At 39.4% G+C, this 22,565-nt stretch overlaps 1 protein-coding gene across 6 annotated transcripts in view; it reads left to right on the top strand.

Moving 5' to 3' along the window:
• Positions 1-22,565, top strand: part of diaph2 (diaphanous-related formin 2) — a 391,770-nt gene that overhangs the window by 238,564 nt on the left and 130,641 nt on the right. For 5 of the 6 annotated variants that reach the window (XM_037076294.1, XM_037076293.1, XM_037076295.1 and 2 more), the window contains 2 exons: positions 2,478-2,717; positions 9,388-9,517. In XM_037076294.1, the coding sequence (XP_036932189.1) occupies positions 2,478-2,717; positions 9,388-9,517 (370 nt within the window). Of the gene's footprint in view, positions 1-2,477; positions 2,718-9,387; positions 9,518-9,721; positions 9,967-22,565 lie in introns of those variants that run through there. The other variant, XM_037076299.1, reaches the window with a different exon arrangement.

Below are 22,565 nucleotides of genomic sequence, written 5' to 3'. Positions count from 1 at the left end.
TACTAAACAGTGGGTGACATGGTGGCTACTTCCACTTCTCTTAAACAGACTGTGTGTATGACTTTGAAGCAGCGGCAGTAATGTTTAATTAAAACATATATCAAAGGGCATATTTAACAAAAACGTCACAATTTGATAACCCAAACTCTGAAATGATAGGATCTATGATTTAAAAAGAAAAAAGAAAAAAAAAAAGAAACACTCTCGACTCTGGCCGAGAAAAGTTCAGTCATTTTTGATGAGGATTCGGCATCAAGAATCCAGCGAATGCCATATTTTTGACATCAACTGTCAATGTTGTCTCATGACAAAATCATGGCCTAAGGCTATGAATCCTGTCTGAAATAAAGTTCTTTGAAAAGCATGCGGCTGTAGTCAGACAGCTTGGTGATGCAGCCCAATCCTCTAATCCTATTGACAATGATTAGCGAAAGTTCTATCTCTTCCAGAAATTGGATAAATAGTGCTTTTGTTTTGGAGTATAGCCCTTAGAAAAGAAAGATATATTTTCTTTAGTCATCAGTGAATTTGGGATGCACAAAACAAATATGTAATGATAAACAAATAATTAAAGCTGCAATTATGTGGGTAAACATTTAACGCTGGATCTTCATTTTTGACCTTATCTAATGGTGTAATTGACTTAATTAAGGTTTAAAGACATACTGAAGAGGAACTCGTGTGTTATAGTCAACAGCGTCTGTTTTGATCCAGAAACCTGTCTTCTGCACATGATCGAACTCTGATCTTGAAACACCTCGACCTGCTGTTCCTCACCGTGATCCACCTACAGTAGTATTGCCTTACTGTATATCAGTCGTAGAAGAAAGGGAAGTACATCATCACACTGTTCTGACCTTTCCACTTAGTTAAAGCTGTAATTACTTTTTTTATAATTAACTGCTCTCGCCATCCATTTACCAAGTGAATACCAAGCGCTTTCGTCAATTTTAAAGGGAAGTGCTATCTTTAAACTTAACTTCACAACGCGATCATAGAGGTACATTACGCAGTTTTACAGAAGAGATGTTCAATTAGACCCAGGGGTTGCAAATGTGCTCCATCTCCCTTTGCTCTTTATTCGTCGAAGGCTTTTTTTTTTTTTTTTTTTTTTGCCTATGTCTTTTAGGAGATGCAATGAAGCAGGGGGTGGCAGTTTCCCCTCGTGATCTCACCAATTTTGTGATCATATACCTCCCCGCTGATGAAGTAGCTCCTCAATGCAGAGCTATTTAGTTCCCCTGGGAAATAAGCCATGTTCAAGCTTCTCTCTGCCAGAGCTGTCACCTGCGTGCTCGCTCTCATTGTGATTTCTCCTTATTGTATACAAATCAATTCAAGTGAAGGAGAGGGGTCGTGCATGTCGGTATGCATATGTGTGCGCGCCAGGAATCGAGGTGGGTGGGAATATTGGCGCAGGGTGGAGGGGTAGATGGGGGGGCGGTGTAGTTTGACGGACAACTTGCCCATACACATGAATAATTTTGAGCAGTAATGAAACATTATGGGCTGGATCTGACGCTTGCCTTCAAGCACCGGATTATGCAGCAATCTGTAGAATTTGTCTGCGCTCGCTGCTTCGCCACATATCTTACAGCCAAAACCCTATTTGTTTTAATTCCCTCCCATTTTCACAGCTATTTCTTCTCTCATTTTCGTCTGGCTTCAGCGATTCCACTCCCAAGCCCACAAGTATTGATTGAGGCTGTTATATTATTTATGACAAATCTGTTTAATGGGGGGGATTCCTTTGTCCATATGAAAGTCAGGAGGGATGCAGAGAAGAGGGTATTCACGTTTGCTAAAGAGGTTGGTTGATTTTCAGCTCATTAAAACCAGTCGGAGCGGTAATTACACTGGAGATTCAACATGACCGCGGTGGCAAGGTGGGGTAACTTAACAGGGATCCCTCTCTTGCATTATGAAAAGCTATTGTAGGTACTCACATGATAAAACAGAATGAAATGAAAAACATATTGAGACTGCGAGGAGCAGCATGATTAAGAACCTTGATACTCACATTTACAAAGCTTTTTTTGTGCCTCTATGCAAATAAGCTGCAAGTTGCTTGTAAACAAGTGTCGCTCTTTACTTAATACACAAGCTACTAATGCTGGATTACAAACTAAACACTTTGCATGTTGTAAGCAAAATGGCATACACAACTTTCTAACTGTATTTAAAATAGTGTCACTTTTGCAGGGAAGAACTGTGCATCTCTTAAAAACAGTGCAAGTATGCTGTGTTTTAAACAAAATAAGAACAAATGAGTTAGTGTCTTTTCTGGTTATTGCAAATAAGCCAGCAAGCTTACCTGATCTTCACATATATATATATATGGATACAGTGAAAGTAAGTGCACCAAGCCAAACCATAAATCCACAATGCAGTGTGTAACTGATTGCTACAGAGTCTTGGCTATTTGTTTATATGCTATACGATGACTTTCATTGTTTTGTTTTTTTTTGCATCCTTAGATGAGTTCAGTAAAACTTCTACGGCCACGTCTCAATGGCATTATGTTCAAGCTGACATTCGAGGAGCAGGTGAACAACATCCGGCCAGACATCATGAATGTGACGTTCGCCTGCGAGGAGGTGAAGAAGAGCGAAGGCTTCAGCAAACTCCTGGAGTTAGTGCTGCTGGTCGGCAATTACATGAACGCCGGCTCGAGGAACGCCCAGACGTTTGGTTTCAACATCAACTTCCTCTGCAAGGTAACGACGCTTTGAAGATCTTCTGTCTTTTTTCATCTGTGTCATGAAACATAAACTGTCACCAACAAAAAAATGTGGATTCAGAACATGCTGATTTTAATTAGATAGTAGACAACTGAGTCACATTTTAAAATTGCTGCTTTAGAATATATATTAATACATTTAAAATGTACATTAATTCATTGACAACGCATGGCAAATAATTTCATTAGTTGATGGAGCTCTCAGATGATCGATACATGCTCACAACAATCTGTTGTATGAGGAGAAAGGAGGTTGAACAGATGTGAACAGATGTTATGGCAAATCCTTCATTCCATGCAGACCTCAAAGGGACTCAATGGAAGACTGCAGGTCTTCCAAAAAAAAATCAAAAAAAAAAAAAAAAAAAATCTGCAGAGCCTAATCAGCAATCAAATGAAAACATGTTTCAATACAACAAATAACAGAACCGCGATGAGGCGTGGAGCGCAGTGGAACTCGAGCCAGAAAAGAGGCAGCATCTGTGTCCACTGCCAGGTAAAATCACAGCATGCAGAGATGTGAGAGAGAAGACTGGCAGACGTGCACACACAGCTAAACTGAGCACAGCCAAGCTCTTGAAGCAGACTGGTTCGACCACACACACACACACACACACACACACACACACACACACACACACACACACACACACACACACACACACACACACACACACACACACACACACACGGGCTCTCTCTCTCTCGCTCAGTGATACGTGACATTTTCCTACATTGTGTTGTGAGAGGAAGAAGCCTTAAGCTGAGGTGGTGACTGTCAGACCCACTGCAGACGGAGCTGTGGGGTTGGTCGTGTCATGATGAAAACAGGGCTTTAAACTTGGGTTTTAAAATGGCACTCAAACTGAAAGAGCAAGGCGGCTCTAAACATAGGAAATGGTGAGTGTTTCAAAAACTAAGCCTTAAAAAAACTGGTATCAGAGTTGACCAGAGGATGATTTTCTGCAGTATTGGTTAAGTATTGAGTCATTATTCCTCTAATTCCACTCTTTAATTTTGCTGAGAAAGATTTCTTTGACAAATATAATACAGAAATAACATGAAAATAGTATTATCGATTAATATGATTGTTCTTAAATCTCCACTGAGATTGTTTTAGTGTGCAACAGTTTAATGTGTAAGTTGCCGTGTAACGTTTAGTCTGGTAGGTCAATCTTGGGGAAAAAAAGGAGTTTTTAATCCCAATGAGGTAATAAAAAAAAAAAAAAAAAACTAAAAAGCATTGTGGCCATGATTCAGGAAAGGGCCCTCCCTTTCATGGCAACAACGCTTTAAAGAAATGTTCAACTTTCGTTCATGCCAACTGCTTACAACATAAAGATCCATCAAAAAGCATTAACAGCTCGTAAATCACCAGCATGTGATCAAATTATGATTTTGCCTAAAGCCAAAAATTGACTTTGTTGTCTAGCCCCTTTAAAGTATCTTTGGCATTATATGTAGCTGTGTAACAGTTTTAATCGCTTATCTATCTGATGGTAAAACTGATGAAAAGGAAAAAAAAATATGTTGGACAGCCTTCAGAGTGCTTAGAGAGGTGCTGAGACAGGGGCAAATTCCTCCTCCTTCCAGCATTGCTTAAGTTTGGCAGTCAAGCTGTGGGGATGAAACCAAAATAAGTTTCAAAATCCATTAAGCAGCCTGTGTGAGATTCTATGACACTTTTGGTTTTGGTGTCATTATTCTCAAACTCTATGCTCAAACTCTGCTCTAGCAGTTATACAACTGTTAGGTAGACAAAAACAGATCTTTACCAAATGATTGTGTGAAAAAGAATGGGTCATATACTGTACGGGGGTTTTGAGGATGTAGAAGGCAGAAAGCCAGCGCCTTACATGCATATTTGAAGCCAGGTGTGAATGGAGCTTTAGCAGAGCGAATCCAGTGTGCTTTCTGTATTCCTGCAAGCTCACTGAACGAGTGTGGAGTGTCAGTGTAGAGTCTGGTAATGCCTCAGGGGGCTGATTGGACCATTATAGATGGACAAGGAAAAAAGTCTGCTTTCTCACTTTAGTCAATCAAGTAAATGGACCCCTGGGTGGCAGGTCTAGGGTACCTAATGGGCTCATCAGGGAGGAGGGAGGTTGATGATGGGAATGAGCAGCAAGGGGAGAGCATGGGCTGACCCACCTGCAGCCCACCGCCACAGCCCCCTCGTCCTGCCAAGGACACGTCAAGCCTCCTGGGAGGCAGCTTGGTCACATGCATCCAGCACACTGAGCATTCACGCGGGTTTTTTTCCAAGGACGATGGTGAAGTGTTGATTTCATGTCACTATAGATAAATGTGAAAAGCACGAGTGAAAATGACATGAAGGGAAAGTTTTAGATTTTTCAAAAAGTACCCGCATCTTTAAAAAAATGCATAATAATAAGCAAGATGACGAAGAGTGTCGAAGAGACTGTTACCATATTGGAACATATTGGGCAAGTGGGTAAAACCATCTGCTGTATTACTCAAAAACAAAGAAATATTGTTCCTCCTGGGTCTTGTCCCCGCCTTACTGGGGGGAAAACGCTTTCAGAGCCTCTGCTTAATTATTAAACACCGCATGGCAATGATTTGTGTCCAATTTAGGTTGAACAGAACAGAGTATCTATTAGTCACTCGACTTGTTTAACAGGGAGTCATCCACCTAACATTAGCGTGACCTTGTGTCCTGCTTTCAAAATAAAACATTTCCCCTCAGCTCAAAGGATGGTTACAGTTTTTCCTTAAACAATTTGTTCAATGTTTCTTTTTCTTTATGGAACATATTCTCTGCAGTGGACCTGTGTGCTTGTGTTTCCCACCTCTTATAATCACCATAGCAATATGCAAAATGCAATCTGAAGAGTCAAATTGATTTATCAAGAGCACGCAATCCTTCTTTGTTTGTGTGCAACTATATTCCCATCGCCACTTCATCTGTTATTAGTTAATTGTTGTGTTATTTATTTATTTTCAGTCAAGACATTCAAGCGGAAGCACGTTTTGTTTGCAATATACCTCGCCTCTGTGAATGCTAAATGCATTGGAATGTGCGGCGCTAACTACTGAGGGATTTAGAATAATACTACCTCAAGGCGATTTACGTTATGAAAGATTGAATGATATCGCAATTCGGAATATGCTTTCAGCAGCACGGTAATGAAGCAGCAACTTTTCCATCTACTTCAAATGAACAAATGTGTTTGAAGGAGAGTAGCATTTATACACGCTCCATCCAGTCGCACCATTAAAACATAATCGGATAAGACAAATTGTAAGTGACTTGGGTAAAAAGAAAAAAAAAAAAAAAAAAAAAGAAATAGGTTGGGTTAAATAAAATATTTAATGTAAAACTCCAGGTAGTCTAAGCTCCTCAGTGAGAGCATTACACAGCTCGGGAGCTCTGGCTTTTTTCAGTTTAGATTTTTAGCAAAAAAATAAAAATGAAATGGCCGGGACAAGGGACGGACTGTGATTAAAAATGACCTCAGACTTTGACACAGACCAGCTCACGGCAGGCTGTGCACAGATACTCCACAGCCCCTGGCACAGTTCTCACGATACCTGAAAGCTGCTTTGACTGAGGTTCCTGATTTATGTAGGACTCCCCCTGCCCGTACAGAGCCCCTCAGCAGAATGTGTTTAAAAGATAGAGTAAATGTGCATGAGCGGTATAAACTAGTCTCCTTGGAAATGATCTATTATGAAGCATTCATATTTAATAACCATCTCAAGCGTCCGAGTTACAAATATGTGCATTAAATATATAAGAACATGGTATTATAATGTTTGATATCCATGTGTTTGTTTCTTATTGCTCTGTCTAGCCCGGTCTCACTCCCAAGGGAGCGCGGTCAGTGGGCCTATACGTCTAAGTATGAAGCTGTAATTAACACCCAAGGGTCATTTGTGAAAGTGCCCATCTCATGCTGAAGTATAAACAGCAAGACAAGTCTGTCCCAGGAGATGGTAGGATGGGTCATAGCAGAGACTTTTCCTCAGGATAATGGGGTTCTAGTCCCATGTGTGACTGAGTGTTAAGATGTATGTGTTCTTAAGTTATCTTACACAAATCACATACTGTCATTAATGTAAATAACATGACTGAATTCATGAAAGAAATGTAGTAATTTATACCTGAGGCCATCTTTTCCTAGTTGTTGTGGTACCTTAACATAATCAAACTGTAACCATTTCACATATTTAATAATAGCAGTCAAAAAGTCAGGATATGTCATAATATGTGGACTGTTTTAAAGTTTAACCAGACTTTATCCAACAGTGTGCAACATTGATACAGGCACTAAGGAGTCAGGAGTGAGAGCGTGTTGCCCTGTCACTCAGACTGCTGTCAGCTTCATGATATCTGCTTTCATGTAGTGTGTTATGTCGGCCCTCGTGCATGTGGAAGGTCTTAAAACTTTAAAGCCCAACAGGAGCTCCTCTCTCCCAAATAAAACACTGCAGATGTTCCTGAAACGCCTCGTCGGTTGTCCCGCCTTTAATTCCGTGTCTCAGTGACATCACACCTCATCAACAGGTCACACATTTGCCTAATTTGCATCCAGTGGCTAGTTTGGCACGCAAGTACTGATTTAGCAATGTGTGTTCCATTGATGTCAGCAGTGCTGGCTGGGGCATGTGTGAGCTGACCAATCAGGGGAGGCTGGTTATTAGGGAAGGGGGGGGGCCTTAAAGAGACAGGAGTTAAAAACAGAGCGTTTCAGAAAGGAAGAGGAACACAGTAATAATAATAATATGTCTAAGTAAGAGCATAATGTGTGTGTTTTAAGACTCACAGTTAAGGATAATGGCCCAGTTGTTTTGACTGTCTTTACAACCATCTTAAAAATTTGAAACTCTTTTTAAAGGGAGCATATCATTTTGAAATCAATTTTCAAACTAAACCAAAAAAGCTCCCCAAACTTTTGTTTGGAATCAAAATTATAAAGCGCAAATAATTACAGTTAATTTAATTAGAGTTGCACACATTAGAATATTAAAATTGTAATATAAAAAAGTTGTGGTAAGGTGGTTGGAGTGGTGTGTTTATAGATTAGTGAACATGCATGCTTTGTGAACTGTGTGGTCAAGTTCATTAGTTTAGCGATACTCACCTCACAAACGCTAATGTGCTTCTAATTTCATCTGATGATTTTAATTCCTCCCTTATTACCTGAATCCACATGACTTCTCCACTTACACCCACTGCACTCGATAAAACTCCACAGTATGCCCATTCTCCTGCCCTGTATGGGCACCGGAATAGCTCGAGTTAAATATACTACACTAAATCATTAAAGCATGGTATCAGCGAGGCTGTGTACCTTCTACTGCAATCCAGAGATACACACACTGCACCGCTGTTCTACATTATTACAAATTATTGTTTCAGTAAATCTCCTGTTTGTTAACACTCACAAATCCCTGAATGATTTTTTTTTTTTTTTTTTTTTTACCTCTCCCAGTTTACCCTCTCTTTATTACACATTACTAATATTAGTTAGCAGATGAAATCAGCATACAGCAGATGCACTTTTTTTTTTGTTTGATAATGACAGTTTGGGGTATAACAATAAACAAATTAAAATTTAAAATCCATGAAATTAAATTGTGATTACCCAACGTGAGCAAGTGATTGATCCTCATCTAATGAAAGTGTGTGTGTGCGTGCGTGTCTCTGACTGCCTGTTGTTGTTTCAATTCACTTCAATTGCTCGAATGTGTGTGTGTGTGTGTGTGTGTGTGTTTGTGTGTGTGACAGAGAGAGGAGGCACACACATGTGTTTGCATGTGCACATGTGTGGGCTTGTCCAACTGCCGGCTGTTTACAGTGCGGATATTATCGGTATGAGTACACAGAGGTGGGTTGTGCTAATTAGTTTTCCCAGCATGCCGTTCGAACAGCATGGCAATCACGGTGGGGAATGAATATGGAACAAGTTCCCTATGCACTGATGTGGAGACGACTCTGGCTTCTGTGTATGAACACAGGCACACACACTCTCATACACTTGGCAAACACAGTACAGTACTTTTATTCAAACTTCCTGCCTCACTGTTTTATTCTCTCAGGTGTGGTGTTATTTTATGTGTGTGTGTTTGTGTGTGGAACTGTATATGTGTGTATGTGTTTGTTTCAGTGTTTTTTTTTCTTCATTTTATGTCCTGCTCACGTACTGACCCCCAATCCAAACTCACATTTGATGGAGCTTGACTGAACAGCTAGCTGTTACCTAATACATTCAGCACCTTATTACCTCGATGGCCATATTCCACCTTAAATGGCATTAACAGACTTTTGACTCGCCTGCCATCATGTAGACACAGATGGATTTGGTTGTGCACTGAGAACAGGTAAGGTGGATTAACCCATTAATATTTTTGAAATGTACTTTTCATATTTAAATTTAAACTAAAAACATCAGCACGTATTTTAGGATTTTTTAAAACTTTATTTTGACAGGCAGTGTAGATATAGACAGGAAACATGGTGTAACAGAGTGTTGGGACATACCCTGGCATATGCACCTCGGCCAACTTGGCTGTGTGGTACATTTGAAAAGTGAATGATTGATGAAAACTCTGGATTGATACATTATTTTTTTCTTTTTATTGAATACTTCATTGTATGTTTCTTGGTTTTCTCTTTTCAGCTCCGTGACACCAAATCCATCGGCCAGAACACAACGCTTCTTCATTTCCTGGCTGAAAAGTGTGAAGAGAATCACAAAGTCATCTTGAAGTTTCCAGATGAGCTGGAGCACGTGGAGAGTGCCAGCAGAGGTATGTCTGCATCTCTTGAGGGTATCTGAAACACAGTACACACATATAACTTCCATCATCTTTGGCAAATGAATACAAACCACTGCAAGATATTGTAAATGCATTGTGATTTCTGGCCCGCTCTATATTCATTAAGTTATTCTAATTTATTTCCTCCACATTCTCACCCTTCACTTGTCTGTTCCATCCCTCGACAACATCTAGCACTCCCTCCTTGTGACAGGAATAGAGTTGTTTGTCTGACCACACTGTCATTCAGCCTGTCAATAAACTAATTCCACTCCTAATTCTATTCTCAAGCATTTGGTGGAATCCCTGGAGGCTTATTTACTTTGTTAGTCTCGTAATTGGTTATTTAATCTAATTCAACTAATTATGCACTTGACTGAGACTGCCAGCCATTGTGTAAGTGGACTGAATAGTCTTTGTGCACTGTGTATATTTAGATGTCTATATGCACAGATTTTGTTTAAATTATATCAACTTTGTCATTTCATGGAAAAGAAGGAAAATGCCAGTTAATTGACTGAGACCACTAAATAAAATGTCTCTTGCACAAAACCCTCAGGAACTATTTAAGGGGCGGGGATGCAGACTGTGGTTTTATTCTAGGCACAACATCGCTCCTCTTGTTCGATTGATCATCACATACAATTAAGCAGGGTTTTCACTCGGATACTGTAACAATGAAGCAGCTTCCTGTTTATATTTTGAGATTAATTGAGACTGCTGGGCTTAATTAGATGAAGAGTTGCCAATTTTGAATAAGCCAGCGATCTTATTTAAAAAAAAAAAAACAAAGCAAAAAAGATATATCTTTAACAGTTCTTATCTATTTTTGCACCATTAAGAAACTTTTTTTCATGTTTTATCGCATATGTTTCCCTGTCATTTTATAATGTTGAAGCTAAAACTAGATTTCTGCCTCTGAAAAAAAAATTAATTAGGTTTACTTTGAGGCTCAAAAGAACAGAGTGATCAAAGGCTGTGCACTGGCCGGTGTCTTTGGAAAGCTTTTATTTCCTGTGGAACAATAGACACGGCTGAATCGCTTCCCACTATCTCCAGATCCTTCTCAAGAGCTTTTGGTCTCCCTTTATGTAAACGTAGATAAAGCTGCCTTTTCTAATTAGAAACAAACATATCATATACAAAACATAAAGCAGAATAGAGCTCCAAAAAGAATCACCATGTTGTTTGGGCCTTTCCCAAGGTGGGAAATCTCATGTAAACAAACCTGTGTAAAGCCCGTCGCCGGGCATGTGATTTGTGATTGTTGATTGTCAGAGGCTGAGGATTTGACATAAAGAGACACTGACAGCAGTGTGTGTGGGGGATTCAAATGCAATCAAATGGCCATCTACGATGTTTGGAAGTTGCACAATTAATGTCATCGATAAGTGCAATCAGGCCAGGATAATTTCCCCTGGAAATCATAATTTTGCACGCCTTGATTGGCTGCTTCAGACCTTCACTCCACCAGTGCAGATTTTTGGAAGAAATTGGATTGCTACCTTTGCTTTCGTCTGCTTTTTATTTCACCACTTTCAGCACCATTCAAAATTGTGGAAGTTTTTGTATAGCAGACCTATACATTCTTAAATTTAAGATGATTGCAGAGTATTGTTAAACTGCATCATTGATTATTTCATTGTTTTCTTAACATAAGCTTGTTCTAGCACTTGTGAATTGATGCAGATGTCTATCAGCACCTTTATTTTGCATCTGTTGATATCATAGGCATCACTAGAAAAGTTATATCCTGTAATATAATGCAAGTTCTTGCTTGACTAGAATACTTTCTTACACTTTTGACCGTGATGTCTTTCATACATTGCATTAAGAGAGGTTCTCTCATTGCCGCTTCATTGAATGACTCTCTAAACCTTTTAAAACCCAAACGTTACCCAACAGCAGATGATTGCGTATCACAGTACCTCAGAAATCAGTATGCCTGCTATCTGTTGCACAAAGCAGTGAGAATGGAAGCAAGAGGCTGACTTAAACTAAGGCCGGCACGTGGAGATCTTCCCCTGGGAGACTCTTCCTCTCTCCTAGGATTCAGACATTATCAAAGCCTACCTGCATCAAGGTCAGTTTTGATTTAACTTCACATGTTTATGTAAGGAGGCAGGGGCAGCAGGCAGCTGATGTTCCAGATAAGACCTGGACAAAGGGAAGGCCCATGCTTTTACAGTAATGTTTATAAAATAAATATGTTTTGGCACTAATATTTTTACCAGTTCATATCTTAGATCCAAATGAAATGCATGCCCAATTAAAAAAAAAAAAAAAAAAAAGTTTGTTTTTCTTTTACTTTACTTTTAGCAGTTAAGCTGGTTATTACGTTTGCTGATTTGAGGCTATGTGTTTTTTGTTTTCTTTGTCAAATTGTTATTTAGCCCAAAGATGGCGACATTTTATGAGCGAGCATATTAACAATAACAATTCATTGTAGGTGCTAATTAACTTTATGTCTGATCAGTGTTATTTTGTTCTGTGCTGTTATGGGCTCAAGAGTCTTCAATTTTTTAATAAGGTTTTTGTGACACGGGAGCCTTCAGCACCCACATTTTCTTGCCACACGAAGATTGAAAATGCTTGAAAGGCCCTTTGAAATCCAGCTTGCCTGCATCAGCGAGGTCAGGAAATCACAAAATAAAAAGGACTGTTTGTTTAGTTGATGTGAACTTTACTTCTCTAGGATAATTTGCCTGCAATCAACCAGTCCTTTGTTGCTGTTAGTGGAGGTGTTTCAGGTTTTTCTGTGAACCTGAAACACAATGATAACAACAGACAAACAAATGAAATCCAGGATCTATTGTGCTGTGATACCGCTGTATTGTCAGCTGCTACTGACGATGTCTGAGTGTCTGTCTTGACTGTAAAATAATGTTACGCAATGCAGTGAGCTGCTGCTGCACTTCACTTTCTTTGATCTGGTCTTGTTGGCAGTGGCACTTCCTTGTCACCTCCATAACCTCCATCAAGCAGGTTGCTATTCATCCCTTGTTTGTCGGTTTAATTATTAGCTGACAACAGCTTATATAAAAAAATAAAAGAAAATATTTTAGTTTGCCGATGAGCAAGGGACCAAGTGATTATTTTTTGGTGCATTGACAAAGCATTTTATTTTCTGTGATGACTTCTGCAAGGCAGTACCTTTGATCATGATTCAGTGCAAATGTATCATTATGCAAATTACTTGTATCTATAGTATGCAAATCTAGACCCACAAGAAAATTTTAATCTCCCAATTTGTGTCCATTATTAAAATAAACTACAGTGTATTTACATACAGTAAATAACTACCCAGCCTTTATTTAGTTTCTGAGCACTTTCTTTCTTAATTTTAGTGTTTTTTATCCTTCAAGTGAGCGCAAATTTGAAGAACAAAACCAAAATATATATACCAGCAGTAACATATATTTCCTTTAAAACTACATAAAGCTTTATGTCCTTGTTCCTGTAAAATGATGTGTCCTAAGGCATAAGTAACTTCCAGTGCCTACCATAAGTCACAGAGCACCTTTATGAAATCAAATTAATTAGGATTAAACATACTTGTGTCTGGATAAATAAGATTATGTTTTTTATTCCAGAATTAACCATTCCCTGTTCATCAAATGTTACTTTTCAGTAAGAAAAAAGCAATCCCAGAAATGGTTGTCCTGCCTTTCTCTTAAGTCAGTGAAAGAGATGGAATTGCTGCTCTATTTTTTGCTGTTGTTGTTGTTGTCGTTGTTGTTGTTGTTGTTTTTACTTTCAAAAGCATTGATTGAAGAATGCTGGTAAAATCATTACATCCTGAAGAACAGGCAAGGACAGAATCTCGACAGTATTTTTCACCTGCATAAGTACAGCAGTAGTGCTTCCCTACTGACAGTCGAGCTGCTAAAGAGACACCACTGCCATTCAGCAACCCTAAATCTTCTTTTTAAAGTGCTACGGTTTGTGGGGAGATGTATCACTTATCTCTCACTGAATTACATGTGCTGTCACAGTACGATCTCTCTCCTTGATACTGGACAAGTTGAGTCATGGCACCATTGTGGCTAATTTCTAACTATTAAAACATTTCCACGTCAGTATTTATGTTATTGAAAACATATGATATAATATAGTGCTGAATCAGTTGGGTTGTTGGGGATCTAACTCTGTCAGACTGCATGTTATTTGAAAACCGTTCATCCAATCAACTTTACACGTATCACAAATATCCTGTATTTGTGTATCAAATTTGCAAGCCAAATGAACAGTGAATATGCATCAGTGGGGGCGTCACTTAAGCGCTTTGCCCCCGTGACTACACACTAATGTTGGACTCACACGTGATCCCTCTCACATGATCTCATGGGGAAGCAGACATAAACAAAATGGAGGTTAGCACGGTGCAATAACTAGCTGTAGTAATGTGTTACTATGAGAACAACACAAATGATTTAACATTCTGCCAACTGTCAAGTCCGTTAGCTAACATTAGCCTCAACAATAGAATGTTTACCGTTACGTGGTAGCACCGTTTGCTGCTTCAGGATCCCTTTTTCATTGGTTGTTGAGGTCCGGCTTGGAAAATCCTGATGTAATCATCCAGATTTTAGATTGTAAATATCAACATTGTCTGTTGTTATCGGAGCTACCCTGATGAGTCTGTCAGTAGCTCAGGAGGCTTAACACTGGATCTGTAAACCCCTCATAATCTGTCCCCAGCAGCATGTTTTGAACGGATGCCGCATTAGTTAGTTAGTTAGAAAGTAGCAGGTGAACGTTTGAAACATCCTATTTCCAAATGTTTGTAGTAATCTCTTGGTTGCATACAAGCAAAAGTGCTCCCTTTATTATTGACAGCCATGCAGATGCAAACAATTCTTCCTGTGCATTATTCATTTATACACGATACAGGGTGGCCCTTGGACAACATCAGAGTTGTTCATTACTGAATTAAATTTGTTGCCTTCCCCTACCAAGAGACCAGCTTTGCTTTTATTCTTGGCTTTGTATCCAAACTACCACCATATTTCATTGTGAGCTTCATCTCTGTCTGTGCAGAGAATTGGTAGCCTCTCCTGCCACCATGTCATCTTGGATCTCTACTGATAAATCACTCTGGGTGATGAAAGATTTGAAGGAAGTCCGGATAGCTCAAAGGGGCTCAGGCCTCCTCATTGAAAATTCTTCTTTTTTTTTTTTATTCTTTTTTTATTTCTTATCTCTTTCGCCCCCCAAAAAATGGCCATTCACATCAGCAGCACAGACAACACTACCCACTGCAGTTAGAAATAGATATAAATATAGATAGAGATGTGCATCCTTCATCTGCTTTCGTTGTTTTTCAAGTTGAACTGAATGTTCACAATCTCAATCCATGTTGTTAGTCAGTCATTTACTAGTTGTGTGTGTCCTTAACTGTGCACAGGAGTAAACATTGCTGCTGGAACTTCTGTACAAATCAGGTTTGAGAATTACAACTAATTTCTCTACACTATGATGGCTCAATAATATTGCCTTTGACACTATATACTGTAAATATCACACACTAATTCTTTCTCTTCTCTCACATTTGCTGCATCAGTCAACAAATTAGTCAGTTGGTTCCTTAAAACCTTTTCAATCATTGATTAGTTTTTGTCTAGCTCCAGAGAAAAACTTTAACCCAATACCTTTTCCAATCCTGTACTTTGCACTCATTTGTATTGTTTTGGCATTGTCCTTGCTCCTTGAATTTTTACCTCTGCCAAGGATGTTAAGTTTTCACCCTTGTCCGGTTGTTTGTTTGCTGGATGAAGGATTACACAGAAGGATTACACAAAAGCTACGGAACAGATTTCCTCAAAACTTGGATGGATGATGGGTCTCAGCCCAGAACAAACCCTGTTAATTTTGGTCAACATTTTATTATATTTCTTAGGGAACAATGCGTGGTAATTGATTAAAATAAAATACAAAAGCTGGGAGCTGCTGCGCCTTGATGTAGGTATTCAAGTATAGTACTTGAGTCCTTGTTCTTTTAGGGTGACGCACCACTGTATAAGAGACTGACACAATAGTGGTCGTATCCAGCATATGCTTTTCAAACTGTAAACTGAATATGCATCATTCATAATCATACCATTGGAAATTGAGACTATAATCATTTGAATGCTGTCATCATACAGTCCACTATTTTTATACCCCTGACCTCATCTTAATAGCAGCACCAAAGCTTTGAGAGAAGTGTCATTGGCCAATTTCCCTTGTTAAATCCCCCCCCCCCCCCAGAGATGAATATGTAGGGGTCTGACAATGGGAACTAAGCCTGTGTGGTGATTCCACTCAATCAGTGGCGCACTGACAATCTGTCTTGACAATCCGGGAAAAGAGGAAATATGACACAAATGTTCTCATAAATCTATTTAGTATAAGGCATAGCCAAGGGCAAAGTACTTTGGAGCCTGTGAGAGAGAAAATGGAGAATGAGGAGAAAAAAAAAAAAGATGAACTCTGAGGATATTAATACCGCTGTGAATATATCTATTATCCACATTCATTTCAAGGCACTGCAGCATAATAAAGCAGTGCCCATTTCCCATTTAAACTCCTAGCAGTACTTGGCTCTGTATTACGTAGACAAAATGCCTTTCTGGATGGGGTGTAACACAGAGAGGATCATTTGTCTTTTGGTTTCAATGGAGTTGCAGGGAATCAAGGGGTTGAGAAGTTATTCCCTTATGCCAGCCCAGGGACGGTATCTTACTAAAGTCAGCTGAAGAAGTTGAAGGAGAGAACGGACATAATTCAAGCCAAACACATCAGTGCTCCTGCAAGGGATGCACATGTGTGTGTTATTTGCAGAAGAGCTGTGTTCATCTTTAAAACGCCCTCAAGATTTATATGTGAAGCTGACACTTGATCATTTGTTTCACAGCTGACATGCCTTGATGCCCAATTTTAAAAAAAAACAAAACAAAAAAAAAACACTGATGACAAATCTGAATGTTTTGGAAGTTTTAAGACCATTTTTAAAGCGCCTTGCTTGCAGCAAATGTGGTTATTTCATTTAAACATTAGCTATCACTTATTTGTTTTCCTTTTCAGTTTGAAATGTTGCTCATCATAGGCATATGTTATTAGATAGGTAAAGGGTAGTAATTCATACTATGCTAGAAACTTAAAGATTATATTGATAATGCTTAAAATGAGACAAAGGTACCCCTGTTCAAACTGCTCTTAGATCACTTCTTACGATAAATAAAAGCAGCGCTGCCTATTTGACGTTCATAATCTTTCACAATATCATCTGCTTGTTTAGTAACCTTCTGATTTTGTCCTCTTTTTTCCCTCATGGTGCCATGTTTTCCAGTATTTCCCCTCAAATGCTGATCATATTTGAAAATACAAGCATATTCCAAATAGACAAACACATTCATTTAGGCTGTACTTCCAATGCTATTTTTCCAATGGGTTTCTCATGGGTGAAATGTGCACATGCAAAAATGTGGTCTCTATGGCAACATAGAGCTATACAGACCTACGTTGTGAAAGGACACAGAGAGCAGATCAACTGAAAGCGCAACCGTCTCCAGAAAGGTGTAATTATAACTTTTAAGTTAATCCAATCGTAGATTGTGTTGATTGCAATGACATGATGTCCACTTTCTGATATTGGAGTTTTTCATAAATTAAGGGGGTCATTTACTGATCATAGCATTGACGGTCCGAACCCAACCCCCCCTGCTGTCCTTGGGCAAGACACCACTGTGGGTTGCTCCTCCGCCACTGGGGATGCACAAGCCCTTGAATTCCTAATTACCAGTCCCAAGGCCAAGTAAATGGAGAGGGGTGCCTATATCAAATCAAATATGACAATCATTAGGAAAAAAAAAAAAAAAAATCCATCCATATCCATCGGGCGAGGCCAGTGAGACATTAACACCTTCGTAACACCTTACATAAATTGCCATAAGTAAAATGACAAAGTAGCCTTCAAAGATAATAATTAAGTGTGTTTCCGTGTACACAGAAAGGCTCATTTACCTGGTTCTGTCGCCTTATCTCTTGCCAGGTCTTTTTCCCTTGTGAGTAAGAACAGTAATAATCGGAGGTAGTGAGAAAGTGAGTAGTGATATCACCCACTTCCCCTGATCTCCAGCGCTGTCTCTGCTTTAGCTCTCTGAATTAGCAGCTTTCATTATGGCTGTCATATGCAGCCGCTTGAAAAATTGGGAGTGTCACAACGATGACTACCAATAACACCAACAACAGACCATTTCAACCTTTGGAAAAAAAAAAAGGAATCTATTTCACACTCAGTGAAGTTTCTCTTCTTAGATTTGTAGTCGAACTTTTCCATTCTGCCTTAGATGTAATTGAATGACAATCTGATTTAGGTGCATATTATTATTCTCTATGGGAATTCCATTTGCCATTTAATCGTGAGAGTTAACAGGGTGTGGTATAAGGCTCACAGATGCACAGTATTTCAAGTTAAGTGCAATTTATAAAGTAGGAAATTGAATGTAGGTAAACAGAAAGACAGATTTCTAAATTTGGATGTGCAGTTTCCGCCTGTTATTGCACATGTAAAGTTGCCCCGAGATCAGACCATTGCAATTCTTCTGGCAGCTCAGAAGCTTGTCATGCCTATGGGAATCACGAGCAAGACAAAACCCTTCTCCAGAGTTCACATAACTTCAGAACTTGGCGGAGATTCGCTCACCAGCAGTACATTGACCCAGATCGCACATCTAAGACAACAGTTGGAGTGGCTTTGTCTCTGTATGTACTTGAGAGGCCCAGCCAAAGCCTGGGTTTAAACCCCTTTGAAAATCTGTGGAGAGACCTGAAGATTGCAGCTCACTGATGCTTCCCAGCCAGTCTGACTGAGATTAAGAGCATCTGCAAGGAAGAAGAAGAGGAAAAGCAGAAATCCATGATGACTTGAAACTACAGACACTAGTTTTAAATCTCCAACAACACTGAAGAAACAAAGAAAAAAAAAACATCCTTAAGTTAGATGCAAGTCAGATTAAACAATTCAGTCAGAACATGGCAGGAACATACTGTACAGCATCACTTACAAACATATAGGGGTGATTGATCTTATCTTTCCATATCAGGAATGATCTTCAGGTCATCCGCAATCTACATTTCAAGTAAACAATTGAGGATGTGGTGTGTAATGTCCTCCTACTTCTGTTTCCAAGTCTCACATCACCTCACTGACCAACAGATCTGCACTGAATGAACAAAACAGTAAGGTGATGAAGCCGACCAGATTATAAGTCACGAGCAACCTGACGGGTGAGGAACTTGTGACAAAGAAGTCCAATCTCTTTAATGCAGGATTTATTTAACGGTAAATGAAGAAATCTAAGGCCACCTCAAGTCTTACCCTGTTCTACAGGAGGAGAATAGGATCAGGATTTAGTTTGTGGATCGTGTTAGTGATCATATCGATTGTGATATTATTATTTGGTCCAGATCACCAGCTCCTATTCACTCTTTTCACCTTTCTTACAATCCACACTGACCAGACTACTGTCCCAAAGTTTTAAACTCTAACTTTCAAGAGTTTTGATTTTGAAAATCTACTAGTTCACACAGACAATACACTTGTGTCTGAACATCTTGACTGATGTTGGAAAAGAAAAAAGAAATTCCAGCAGATGGGATATGTCTTAATGTCTGAACACTGCTTTGCCAATTATTTGGCATGTCTGTTGTAGAATCTATACTACTGATAGATGTTCTGGGTTTCTGCCTGTCACACTGTTGGTCAAATAAAAAAAAATGTTGAAGTGCTGTTAATGATCGTGGGTTTGTTTGTGTTTTAGCAGCATGCGTGTGCGAGGTCGGCACCTTCCCATCTATCATTTGGTGTGTTTCAGTGCCTAAGCACCAAGCAAACTCCTCGGAAGCTTTTCGTGTTTGAGAACTCATCATTTATACATCAAAGGAATTTGGCAAAGGGTGCTTGTATTATTGAAGGCACAGCCTTCAGTAATGCACAAATAATGACAGTCTTTGGAGTCCAGAGACCCAGATTTTCACTCGATTTGACTGGACATTATGTGCACTGCTGCACATGCAGATTTACATGATAAGAGTTTTTTGTTTTTGTTTTTTTTTTTATTTACAACATAGTAAACCAAAGCCAAGAATAATTCCGTTATTTGCAGGTTTTAATCATCACCCTCACACCAAGACATCATTTTGAGGAAATGGAAGACAGAACTCTGATGGCTGACACACTGGCAGAATTTTAAGTTTCTCAAAGCCGGCTGGATCAAAAGTACTGAACTCACATCTCTATATTAAAAATATTTTGTATATCCGCCAGTGTAAAACATCAAGTACGATGTAACGCTGTCACTGTGCCTGGAAATGGAAAGTATTTCCTCACTGGTTGTTTAAGGTATACTCATCCATGGACCCTGAAAGTGATAGAGCAGGATCAGCGAGGCCAGCAGTTTAAATGGACAGTCTGTCATGAAGAATATTAGGAACAGGAAACAGACCTGTCTAGCTCCACCAGCTCAGGATGAGTGATGAGCTCTGGAGAGTTTTCCCTTTTCTTTTTTTCTTTTTTTTTTTTCTTCTTTACTCACTTCATGGTGGATGAGTAGTTCATTGAGAGACCAAAACAACTATTCTCTCTCTCTTTCTTCTTCTTCTTCTTTTTTTTTTTTTCATTCCGTCCACCTGTCTTTCTTTCCACCTCTGATTTCTTACATCACCACTTTGGCCAGCCAGTATGAATGTAGACAGAGATAGACACATGCAGGGAGGCCAGCAGCCCTGCTTAGCATCAGGCTCCAGTCCGTGACAGCAGATTTCAATGAGAACTGACAATGGGACCAGGAATGAGAATAATGCTGTTTGCCAGCCTAGAAATTCAGCCTGTCACAGTGGACCATTTCCCATGCTGGGAGTGTTCCATGAGCTGAGGTGAACAAGGAAGCTCCATTTCAAATGCAGCTCTGTGTTTTTTTCCTGCACTATCTCATAACTACAACCCTAAAATGAAACAATTGCTTAATTTTCCTGAATTCATCAAAAAACGATTGTGAAACTGGCCTCTTTAACGTCGGTAATGTGAATTTATAGTGTTTTACGTGTACTCAAATATGTTTAATGACATACAGTGAATGAACCGAGGACCCGTGAGGAGTTAGTCTCAAGGGAGCAAGAGTATCTGGCCAGTGTGCATCGACAGTGGAGGGAATGTCACCTAATGAACCAGTGGCACATGGGGACCAGGAAATGTTGACTTTTCAAGTTACCAGGTTACCAATTACAGGTCCAGTCTTCTGTTAAAATGCACATCACAGTGCTTGTGTTGTAACATCCAGGGTTTGGTAAGTGTCAAAAATAAGGCCTTTTTGCTCATTTTAAGAATAGCTCAGCGACCACATTCTTTTCAGGGTGGCGTTTTGTTTTTTTTATTCTTTCTTCGTCACTGAGCAGTGAAAAAAAGATGAAGTTGTTGTCAGTTGATAACAATTCTGTAGCAATTTATTTCCCAACACTGTACCGTCTCACCCTGTTTACAATACCTGCCTTTTCTTTTTACAAGTTATAACCTGGATTATTTATCAGTTTGTTGATTTAAATCATACATATGCTGGGAGCATACTATAGAACCATTTTTAACTAGCCACTACCAAGACAACGAATCTCAGATACCACAGGATACCAAGGGCTCACAGACCTCCTTAAAGCAGCTGTCAGAATTCTTACACAGACATAAATCAAATAGTATTTTTGGACCCAACAGAGTTTTTCAAATGATTAATTCACACACATAATAAAGTTTTTAAGGAAAAGAGACACATTTGTGCTCAACCTTCCTACGAGCTCTGTAAATATATTATTTTGGAAAAGGGTTTTGAATGTTGGCTCTGAAAAGTTTGGAGTGCCCCTCATTCACTGAGGATGTCAGACAGTCAGCTTGGATTCACAACAGTTACAATGGAGTTGCACACCAGATTCATCATTCTTCTTCTTCTTCTTCAAAAAAGAAAAATACATGAAAACATTAATTCAAACTTCTCAGAGCACTCATGCAGCATAATCCATTTATCTGCCTTTGATCGGCATTTGAAGCACAACTTGCTAAATGCACCACTTCCAGCAGAGCGTCAGACCTATGAGGAGGCGATAGCACAGCACAGGAATAGCGTCAGTAACTATGTTGTGGGAGAAAAAAAAAAAAAAATCTAGGAGAGCTTTTTCAGATAACCACCTGCCTCGTGCTACATTCACAGGAAACAGGTGGCACTTGAATACACCGTTACAGCCATGTCTGTCTTTTTCACAGATATGGAAATGATGCGTTGATAGACATTTACATTTTCATTAGGCTGACAATGCAACTCTGTGTGTATTAATTTATTTATGAGTTGAGCAACGAATTTATTCAGAATAATCGCACCACCTCCGAGGCTCGAACGGTGCCTGTCGCCGGTGTAACCCTGTGGCTGTTTGCATCAAACTATCAGCGATTTTTTTGGGAAACACTCCACTTTTTAACAAAGTCAGACAGATGGTACTGTACTCTTCAGTGTCTCATATCTCCAGTGATCACACCAAGACACAATCCCAGTGTTTGACACCTGCATTTGCTTGATTTGCAGTATGCATTGTGCATCGATAAAGCTTGTAACATGAGGTCAGATAAAATGCCTCTGACCTGTCAGAACAATTGTTGAGCAAAGAAGCTACTGTGTTCTTGAACCGTGGCGGTCACCAACAGGACATTTTCACCAAACGTTGGGGGACTTTAAAGATGTTTTCACAAGCAGTGTTTGGTAGCATAAGTAAGATAATGATGAGGATTGTTGTACAAATGAGCAGGAAATTGAGTTTTCTCTGAGGTGATCCCTGCACCCTCCAGATAAGGCCCTGTTGAGATGTTACAATAACAAGTGCAGGGATCTTTTTAATAATGACTGACTGGGAGAGCATAATCTGCAGTACAGAATGCCCATCCTGTTCAGGATTTATGCTGTGTGTTTGTTGTGCGACGGCTTAGTGGTGAGATCTATATTAAAAAAGACTGCGCTTGCCA

This window comes from Acanthopagrus latus, chromosome 18, assembly GCF_904848185.1.
Source record: "Acanthopagrus latus isolate v.2019 chromosome 18, fAcaLat1.1, whole genome shotgun sequence".
NCBI lineage: Eukaryota > Metazoa > Chordata > Actinopteri > Spariformes > Sparidae > Acanthopagrus > Acanthopagrus latus.
Note: the sequence above shows the minus strand (reverse complement) of the source record. Positions and strands in the feature narration are given on the sequence as shown.